We start from the raw sequence: 11,188 nt of genomic DNA on the forward strand, positions 1-11,188 counted from the left end.
TTAAATTGAAAAACCAAAAATACAAAAAAAAGACAAGAAAAATAACGGATTCTTTTTTATTAATTCTTTCAAAAAATAGCGTAAAATGGTAAGATAAAACCATTTTTTTTCAATTTCCCAGAATTTCTAAATTAAATTATTTTTTCTTATATTTTAGAATTTAATTTGAATGATGAAATTCTTGAAAGTTTCAAAAGTCAAAAATTGAACGTTCAAAGTTGGATAACACACTCTAAAATACTTTTATTAAAAAAAACTTAAAAACGTTTTCGAAGGTTTCTTTCTTTATCTTTTATCTTTTTTTTAATTAAAAAATTAAAAAGTTTTTTGTCTAATTTGATTATTCGGTTGTTAGTTTTTTTTTTTAATTTCCAACAATTTTGCAATTAAATTTAAATATCGCGTTTAGAGATTAAATTAACATAGAAATATAATAAAATAATATTTTAATTGACACACGAAATTCTTGGAAATTAAAAAAAAACAAGAATCCGAAGATTAAATTTGGAGAAGAAACTCTTAAATTTCTTAATTTAAATTGAAAAACCAAAAATACAAAAAAAAAAGACAAGAAAAATAACGGATTCTTTTTTATTAATTCTTTCAAAAAATAGCGTAAAATGGTAAGATAAAACCAATTTTTTTTTCAATTTCCAAGAATTTCTAAATTAAATTATTTTTTCTTATATTTTAAAATTTAATTTGAATTATGAAATTCTTGAAAGCTTCAAAAGTCAAAAATTGAGCCTTCAAATTTGGATAACACCCTCTAAAATATTTTTATTAAAAAAAAATTAAAAAACGTTTTCGAAGGTTTCTTTCTTTATCTTTTTTTTTCGAATTAAAAAATGTTTAGACTTTATTGTGCAAATTTGATTGTTCGGTATTTAGTTTTTTTTTTTTTTAATTTCCAACAATTTTGCAATTAAATTTAAATATCGCGTTTAGAGATTAAATTAACATAGAAATATAATAAAATAATATTTTAATTGACACACGAAATTCTTGGGAATTAAAAAAAAAACAAGAATCCGAAGATTAAATTTGGAAAAGAAACTCTTAAATTTTTTAATTTAAATTGAAAAACCAAAAATACAAAAAAAAAGACAAGAAAAATAAGAGTTTTTTTTTTAATAATAAAAAATAGCCCAAAATGGTATGATAAAACAAAGAAAAATTATTTTGAAATTAAAAAAAATTCAATTGGCAAAAAATGCCCCGGGTGAGGATCGAACTCACGACCTTAAGATTATGAGACTTACGCGCTGCCTGCTGCGCCACCGAGGCTGATGCTAGAAGAGCTTTATAATCCGTAATCAAATTTTGGCAAAAAATCTCCTCTTTCATTTTCTAATTCATCATTTTTTCTTTAAAATTTAAATAATTTCTAATTTTTTTTTTATATGAATAATCGAAACGAAATATTTTTTAGCAAAATAATAACCAAGGCTCGGACTAACTTCAGAGTTAAAATTAATAGTGTTACTAGGGGTGCAAATGTTGAAAAATAATAGCAAAATAGAGGCATGAATTTTTTTTAAATAAAAAATTTATTTTATAAATCAAACAGGTCTTTTCGACTATTTTTTTTAAACGCCTAAGTGACAAAAAAATGTCTTAACGGAGTAAAAGTTTTTAATAAAGAATTTAAATTATTAATATTTTTTATTATTTTTAATAAAATATTATAATTATTATTATCTTATTATATTTATTATTTTATTCTATTTTTATTGTTAGTATAGTAATATAATATTATAATAAAATTATTTTCATAAAATCCCATGGATTTTCAGTTTATTTCTGGACAAATTAAGTTAATTTTTGAACCCATTAAATTTAAAATTATATTTATAATTCTACGTTATATTGAGGTTTTTTGAATTTATAAAACATTTTATTATCTTAATTTTAAACTTAATTTATAGAAGTGCTATTTTGAGATTTTGTTATTTGGTGAAATGTTGATTAAAACCTTTTAAGTCAATTTTTTGTATCAATTTTGCTACAGAATTTAAATTAAAAAATTCTAGGTCTTTTCCAGGTTTTTTTATTTCAAATTATTATTAATTTATCCCAAATTCTTTTTTATTCGTTTGAATTTTTCGAAATTCACTCAATTATAATCAAATCAGTGGTTTATTGAAAAACGTTTTTTTTTTAAATTTTTAAAATTAAATTCAAATCAAATTTAAGATATAATACTAATAAAATTAATTTTGAAACATTCTAAAAGTATATCTAAAAGATTTCAAAAGATTTTTGTAAATTGTGAAAAAGAAATCTAGAATATTTTTAAAAAATTGTGTATTTTGACGTATTTGAACAAAATTTCGAAGAAATTAAAATTATTTTTCAAGACATTCAGAAGTATTGAAAATATTTAAGAAATAGTTTAAAATTTGGAAAAATTGCAAGCAATTAAAAACAAAATGTAGATTTTTGAAGATTGCAAAATAAAGTTTTGAGGTTTTCTTAAGGATTTTGAAAGGTTCCAATAATAAAGGAAACTTTTCTTTAAATTCATGGGAGATTTTTTATTTTCATAGATTTATTTAAAAAGAATATTTTTTAAATTTTCAAAAAATTTTAGAAGATTTTTAAAATTATCAGAAAAGAATCTGGAAGACTTTAGATTAAAGTTTTTTATTTTAAATCATTTTTATTTTAACTTTAGAAAAAATTCCAGCCATTTTAAAAGATATTTAAAAGTTTTAGAAAGATTAAAAAATAATTTTCGTCTTGAGAAGGTTTCAACAAATTTTAAACAAAAGCTAAATTTTTTATGATTCCAAAAAAATTAGAAGCTTTTTAAAAATGTGGAAAGGTTTAAAGAGAATACACATTTTTTTGTTAAGATCCTGGAAAAATAAAAAAATAAAAACATTTCAAAACATTTCTAAGGATGTCGACAAAAATTCTGCAAACATTTAAGGAAATTCTGTTAATTTTGAAAGATCTTTCAAAAATAGTCCGCATTTCAAAAGTGTTTAGACCGAAATAAAAAAGTAAAAAGGAAAATTAACTTTTCGTTTATTTTATTATTTTTTCTCTGTTTTCTCCTTTTTTTAAATTTAAATGTGAATTGAATTAATAGAATCCAACCAAAAAATCCTACTAATTTCTGTTGAGCTAATTTTTTGTTTGTTTAATACTTTACTATTATATTTTTGATTGAGAATTCATCTTTTATGATTACAAATTTAATTATTTGATTAAAAATGTAGTTATTTTTATTTAAAAAAGCAACAATTTTGTTAGAAAGTCATCTTTTTTGGCTGAAATTTTAAATCTTTTGTTGAAAAACCCTACTTATTGGATTAAAAATTCAATTCTGGTTGAAAAGTAACTTTTTTGTTGAAATTTCGATAATTTGGTTAGAACAATTGTTTGAAAATGTATATTTTTTAATAGAAATTCTATCTTTTTTGGTTAAATATTCAACTGTTTTATTAAAAATTTATCTTTTTGGGATGGAAAACTTATATATTTTTGCAAAAATTTATATTTTAATTGAAGTTGGAAGGGAGAAATAAAAAATTTTAATTGGGAGAGCGGAATTTTTTTAAACTTTTTATTGAGTTGGAAGAATTATATAATTTTGAATTATAAGAAAGAATTTTTCTTTATTCTAGTATTACTTTGTATTAAAATGTATTAAAATCTAAAAATATTAATTAATATGAAAGTGAAGTATTTTAAATCAGAAAATATTTTCAAGATTTTTATCGATTCTGAAGGGTGGAAATTAAAAAAAAAATGGAAAAAGTTTTTCACATGTAATATTTTTATTAAATTGACAGGTAGAACTAAAAAAGAAAATTATTGAATTGGGAGAGGGAAGTTTTTAAAAGCTTTTTATTGAGTTGGAAGGGAAGAAATTTGAGTATTTATTTTTTCTAAATTGGATGAAAGAACTTTTTTTTAACATTTTGGTTTTAATTTTTTTAGAATATTAGAAAGATTTAAAAAAATTATCAAAAAGGGGTCTGGAAGATTTTAATATATATATTTTTTTAAATTTTGCAATATTTTAAAACAGTTGAAAAAATTTAATAATTTAAAAATATATTTAGAAGTTTCAAGAACATTTCAGAAATAATTAATTTTTTAAAAGATTTTAAGCAATTCAAAACAAAATGTCTTAAACATAAAAGGTAAATTTTAAACAACTAAAAAAAAAAGATTTTTCCGACAAAAGATAAATTTTCAACAAGAAAAAAATGAATTTTCTACAAAAGTACAAATATTCGACCAAAAACGATGATTTTTCGGAAAAAATCCTTGAATTTTCACAAAAAGTATTTTTTTTTAAGTAACAGAGATTATTTCTTAAACAAAAATACAATAATAGACTTTTCAAATAAAAAGAATTATTTTTCAACCAAAAAAATGAATTTTCAATTTTAAAAAACTTAATTTTCTACCAAAGAATATAAATTTTCGACCAAAAACGATTACTTTTTAACAAAAGACTTTAATTTTCAACAAAATAGTTAAACCTGTAGCTAAATACTAGAATTTGTAAACAAAAAGTTGAATTTTGACCCAAAAAAGGATGAAAAAAATTCCATTTCTTGGTTGAAAGTTGAACGAATTTGCTCAAATTTCATTTTTTTCGTTAAAGATTCATAATTTTAGTTGAAAGTTCATTTGCTTTTGGTTAAAAATTCTAATTAAAAAATTTTGTTGTTGTAAAAGTTTTTTTCAACTGCAAATTCAAATATTTTGTTTAAAAAAGTCAACTGATTAATTGTAAATAAACTTTTTTGTTGCTATTTCATGTTCTCGTTTTGAAATGAAATTATTTTATAGAGAATTGGGCTTTTTCGCTCTAAAATTCAACAAATTGGTATAAAATTAAACTATTTTGCAGAAAATTGGTTTTTCTTTTTGTTTTTATTGAAAATTGATTCTCAATGAAAATTTATCAACTCCATTTTTGGTTAAAAATTCAACTTTTTTTGGTTTAAAAATTCAAGATTTTGGGTAAAAAAAAAATTATGTCTAAAATGGAAGAAAGAACTTTTTTGTTTTTAACATTCTATTATTATTCAATATTGAATTTAAAATTATATAAAGCTAAATTTCTATTAAAATGAAATATTTTAAATCAGAAAAAATTGGTTAAAGAAATTTCTAAACCGGAAAAAGTTTTTCATTGGTAACATTTTTATTCAATTTGAAGGGTGAATTAAAAAAAATATATTCTGAATTGGGAGAGGGAGATTTAAAATCTATTTATTGATTTGGAAGAGAGGCAATTTTAATATTAATTTAGGATGGCCGCTGGACCGGGAAAATAAAAAATCTTTATTTTTAAGCTTACATTTTTAATTACAAAAAAGATTAATTATTGAATATTTAGCAATATTTGAATTTTTATTGAAGACAAGTAAATTCAAAACAAATTTTTAAAAGTAGAGAATATTTAACTGAATTGTTTGACATAGAAAACCTGGAATCGTTAAAATTTCGAAGAGCCTTTAAACTTTGAACGTGACAATTTTAATTTTTGTATTTAAAAAATGCTTAATTTTTAAGTGAAATTTTCAAATTTTAATATATAATTTTCAAATGAAGATTTGTAGAAAAAATTTAAGTAATTTCAAGAGATATTTAGGAGTTTTAGAAGGATTAAAAATTATCATGCAAATTTGAGAAAGTTTTCTTAAAAAATTCTAGAATCTTTTTTGAAAATTTTGTTTAAATCTTTGAAAAACTTTTTAAGTATTCTCTTAAAATAATTTTTCAAAATGAAAAATTATTTTTAATTTACCTATGAATCTTAAGAAAATTTTTTTATTCTTTTGAAGCCTTTCACAATTCTTGAAAAGAATTTAATTTTTTTGTTTATAGTTTTTAATTATGTAATCCTAATGTGTTTTTTGTTGTTATATATTTCAATTTTGAAGAGTTACAATCGAAAATCGTTAAATTTTTGAGAATCGAAATTTAATATTCTTCGATTTTTAAGATTTTCAGTTGAACATACACGAATTTAGAATATGTATCGAAAAATTTAGAAAAATTTCAACTGAACACTTCTTAAATTAGAAATTAAATTATTTTCTTTTTGAATAGTTTAAACATCCTTGGAAAGCTTCAAAATTTTATTTTAAAATCTTGAGAAATCTAGAAGTTGTTTTAATTTTGTTGTAAACTAAAAATTATTTTTGAAATTTTTTCAAAACTTCTAAATATCTGTCAAAATGAATTGAATTTTTTCTACAATTTTCAGAAAATCCTGCAAATTTTAGAAAATTTCTTTACAATTTGCGTAATTTTAAGATCTTAAGATTCCTAGGAAAATTAAAAATAACTTTTCAGTTTGAAACATTATTTTAAGAGAATATTTAAAAAGTTTTTCAAAGATTTAAACCAAATTTTTAAAAAAGATTCTAGAAGATTTTAAGAAAACTTTCTAAAACTTGCATGATAATTTTTAATCTTTTCAAAACTTCTAGATATCTCTTAAAATTACTCAAATTTCACCTACAAATAATAAATGTTCAATTGTTATTTATAAATCAAAATTGTAAAGAAATTTTCTAAAATTTGCAAGATTTTCTAGAAATTTTAGAAAAAATTCAAGTAATTTTGACAAATATTTAGAAGTTCTGAAAAAATTTCGAAAATAATTTTAAATTTAAAACAGCTTCTAGATTTCTGAAGATTTTGAAATAAAAGTTTGAAACTTTTCAAGGATGTTTAAACTATTTAAAAAGAAAATACTTGAATTTATAATTTTAGAAGTGTTCAGTTACAAAATTTTCAATTTTTCAATATTTAATGATTCTAGCTTAAAATTCCTTAAAATTATATAATTTTGAACATTTTAAAGTTAATTGATTGCTTTTTTAATTTAGAGCATTGAAAATGATAACGTGGCTATATATTTGTTTATATTGAAAATTGATAGTACCTTTAATTGAATCACGTAAATTATTGAGCATCTGAATACAAAATTTTTACATTAAAAACTTTTCAATTACTATTTTAAAAGTTTAAAATTAAACAGTTCCACTTTTATTCCTAAAAAAATTCTAATAAATATTAAAGAAATAAATATTAGAATATTAAAATTTATAACTAGTAATAGAATATTTAATATATTCATAAATAAATTTACAATTTATTACTTTAATCAGACATAATGTTGTTTTTATAATTAAATAATTTTTAGTTTATTAATAAATTTTTCATTTACAATGAACATTGTGTATCTTCAATTGTAAATCTTAAAAATCGAATAATTTTAAATTTCGATTTTAAATGTATATTCAATTCTAAATCTTATAAATAAACACATTAAATATTGAAGAGTCTTAAATTGAAAATTTAAGAAATGGAAGAATTTTTTATATAAATTCGCTAAAATCGATGAATTTTGAATTATAAATCTTCAAAATTGAACTAATAAAAGAAAACGTTCAAAATTATATAATTTTAAACTATAAACATTTCAAACCAATGAATCTTCAACTGCAAATCGCAAAAATTAAATAATTTTCAATTGAAAATCTGTGAAATTAAATATTTAAACATTTAAATAATTCTATTAAAAAAAGCAATTAGAATTGCATAATTTTTTATTATACACATTAAATATTGAAGAGTCTTCAATTGAAAATCTTAAAAATGGCAGAATTTTAAATTCCAATTCTCTGAAAATTAAGTATTTTAAAACTTCAATATTAAACTATTACAACAGCAAAAAACATTAAAAATTACATGATTCTAAACGATAAACACTTCAAATTATTGAATTTCTTATTGTAAATATTAAAAGAAGAAAATTTTTTAATTTAAATCACGAAAATGGAAAAATTTTCGATTTAAAATCTATGAAATTCAATAATTTAGCATTTTTAATCTTTTAGGTTAAATATTTTTCAATTGTAAATCATATAAATAGAATAATTATCAAATTTGAATGATTAAAATTAAATTGAAAATGTAAGAAATGGAAGAATTTTTTATTTAAATTCGTTAAAATCGATGAATTTTGAATTATAAATCTTCAAAATTGAACTAATAAGAGAAAAAGTTCAAAATTATATAATTTTAAACTATAAACATTTCAAACTAATGAATCTTGAATTTTTAATCGCAAAAATTAAAGAATTTTCAATTGAAAATCTGTGAAATTAAATATTTAAACATTTAAATAATTCTATTAAAAAAAGCAATTAGAATTGCATAATTTTTTATTATACACATTAAATATTGAAGAGTCTTCAATTGAAAATCTTAAAAATGGAAGAATTTTAAATTTCAGTTCTCTGAAATTTAAGTATTTTAAAACTTCAATATTAAACTATTACAACAGCAAAAAACGTTAAAAATTACATGATTCTAAACGATAAACACTTCAAATTTTTAAATATTATAAATAGAATAATTTTCAAATTCGAATGGTCGAAATTAATCTATTTAAAATAGTACTTAGAATTACATAATGTTTTTGTGATACACATTAAATATTGATTTTTAATTTAAATTCTATGAAATTTAAGTATTTTGGATTTTAAATCTTTAAAATGAAACTAATAAAAGAAAATGTTCAAAATTACATAATTTGAAACTATAAACATTTTTAGTCTTCAAAACTGAAGAATGTTTCATTGTAAATCTTCAAAATTGAACTAAATATTTCAAAAAACGTTTAAGATTGCATTGAATTAAGTTGTCTTCAATTCAAAATCTTATAAATAAATACATTAAATATTGAAGAGTCTTAAATTGAAAATTTGAGAATTGGAAGAAATTTTTATTTAAATTCGCTAAAATCGATGAATTTTGAATTATAAATCTTCAAAATTGAACTAATAAAAGAAAACGTTCAAAATTATATAATTTGGAACTATAAACATTTCAAACCAATGAATCTTTAACTGCAAATCGCAAAAATTAAATAATTTTCAATTGTAAATCTGTGAAATTGAATATTTAAACTTTTAAATTTAATATTACAACAGTAAAAAAATGTTAAAAATTACATGATTCTAAACGATAAACGCATCAAATTATTGAATTTTTTATTGTAAATCTTAAAAGAAGACATTTTAAAAATTTAAATCACTAAAATAGAAAAACTTTCGATTTAAAATCTATGAAATTCAATAATTAAAAATTTTTTAACTTTTAGGTTAAATATTTTTCAATTGTAAATCTTATAAATAGAATAATTTTCAAATTTGAATGACCTAAATTAATCTATTTAAAATAGTACTTAGAATTACATAATGTTTTTGTGATACACATTAAATATTGATTTTTAATTTAAATTCTATGAAATTTAAGTATTTTGGATTTTAAATCTTTAAAATGAAACTAATAAAAGAAAATGTTCAAAATTACATAATTTTAAACTATAAACATTTCAAATTAATGTACCTTTAATTGTAAATCGTGAAAGAAGAATTATAAAAATTTGGAATGCAAGTATTCCACTTTGAATGCTTTAATTTGTTGTTTATTATGTTATTGGAATTTATTTCGTCGATTGAAACGACCACCCTGTAATTTTTCTCTGAATTGCAGAAATTTTTTTTTTTTTTTTGTTTTTAACATTCTAGTATTTATTTCGTATTAAAATTAAAAAGATTAAAAATATAAATTAATATTAAAATGAAATATTTAGAATCAGAAGACTTGAAATTTTCAGGACAAGCAGTAAAGATACCGACTCGAGTGGATACGAATTTCCTTCTCCTCTTGTTCGAGCAAATCAAGTCCAATATTTAGAGTGCACAGGATTTTTTACTCGCAGGATGATCAGCAAAATTTACAGTGCCATTAAAGAGTACATAAAATTGAACAAAGATTCTCCATGGTGCAGTATGGATGTGCAAGGATTTTCCGACAGTCCCATAAGTTGGGGTTTCAAAGAACACAATTTTTACACAGACGGTGACAATAGTTACACTTTCATCCTACGTCCGGATGGAAAGTTTATCACGCGAAAAAGCCTCAGCTCAAATAACAAGCCGAGAATATTTCAATAAAATATTCTTGAATCAGATTTTTTACTATTCAACTGTAAATAATATATATTTACATAATGAGCTTTAAAAATTATTTATCAAAAATGTGCACACCATTTGCAATAAAAAAACAACTCGCATTATAAATAATTTACTTTTTATTTTTCCATTAAATTTCTTGAAAACATGGAAAAGAATTCTTCATACTTTATAATATACGTGTTTTTTTATTAATTGCTATGAGTTTTTTTGGAAAAATTAATTAATACTGAATTTGAATTTTTGATTAGCAATAAATTTGTAACTTAAATATTTTAAATTAATATGAAATACTTGAAATTTCTAAGATTTCTAGTTGAAATATATTACCTTTTCAACCATAAAGTATAAATTTAATCAAAAAAAGATTTTCTACCAAAGGGGATGAATTTCAAACCGAAAAACGAGTTTTTCAACAACAAAATTATTTTAAAAAAAAATGTATTTTTCTACAATAAAAGATGAATTCTTAATCTAAAGTTACGAATTTTCAGAAGAATAATTAAATGTTCGAGTTAAAACGATGACTTTATCAAAATTGTTGAATTTTCAAACAAAAAAGAGTAAAATTTACCTAAAAAAAGTTTAATATTCCAACCAAAAAGACTCAAATTAAACGAAAATAGAACAAATTTTCAACAAAATTGTTATATCCTCAACCAAATGGATTAATTTTTGACAAAAAAGATTAATTTTCTACCAAAGAAGTAGAATTTTAAACCAAAAAGATAAATTTTTAAGAAACAAGATTCATTTTCTTACCAAAAAGATAAATTTTCAAAAAAATTTATTAATTTTCTACCAAATATTTGAATTTTTAACTAGAAAAGATCAATTTTCAATTCAAAATATAACACTAATATAAAAAATGGAATATTTACATTTTTAATTTAAAAAATTAATTTTTAACGAAAGAGATCAATTTTCAAAGAAAATGATGAATCACAAAAAAAATGTATTTTCAACAAAATACATGAACTTTGAGCGAAATCATGATTTTTTATCTGCATAAAAAACATCAATTTTCAATTAAAAATATAAAAAATACATGAATTTTAACCAAAAAGATTAATTTCCTAAAAAAAAAAACGAATTAAAAAAAACTTGAATTTTCAACCGAATAGTTAAATTTTCAACTAGAAAAGATCAATTTTTAATTT

At 20.0% G+C, this 11,188-nt stretch overlaps 1 protein-coding gene and 1 non-coding gene across 2 annotated transcripts in view; one reads left to right on the forward strand and one right to left on the reverse strand.

Annotated features, from left to right (window-relative positions):
• LOC117181904 (ribonuclease P protein subunit p40-like) overlaps positions 1-10,067 on the forward strand; it is a 34,267-nt gene extending 24,200 nt beyond the window's left edge. The window contains exon 6 of the mRNA XM_033374923.1: positions 9,671-10,067. Coding sequence (XP_033230814.1) covers positions 9,671-10,010 — 340 coding nt within the window. The 3' untranslated portion in view covers positions 10,011-10,067. The remainder of the gene's footprint in view (positions 1-9,670) is intronic.
• Trnam-cau lies at positions 1,215-1,287 on the reverse strand. Its single transcript has one exon. It is a non-coding gene; the product is annotated as a tRNA-Met (tRNA).
• Positions 10,068-11,188: the final 1,121 nt, after the last annotated feature.

The sequence above is a fragment of the Belonocnema kinseyi genome, chromosome 10 (assembly GCF_010883055.1).
Source record: "Belonocnema kinseyi isolate 2016_QV_RU_SX_M_011 chromosome 10, B_treatae_v1, whole genome shotgun sequence".
In the NCBI taxonomy this organism is placed as follows: Eukaryota; Metazoa; Arthropoda; class Insecta; order Hymenoptera; family Cynipidae; genus Belonocnema; species Belonocnema kinseyi.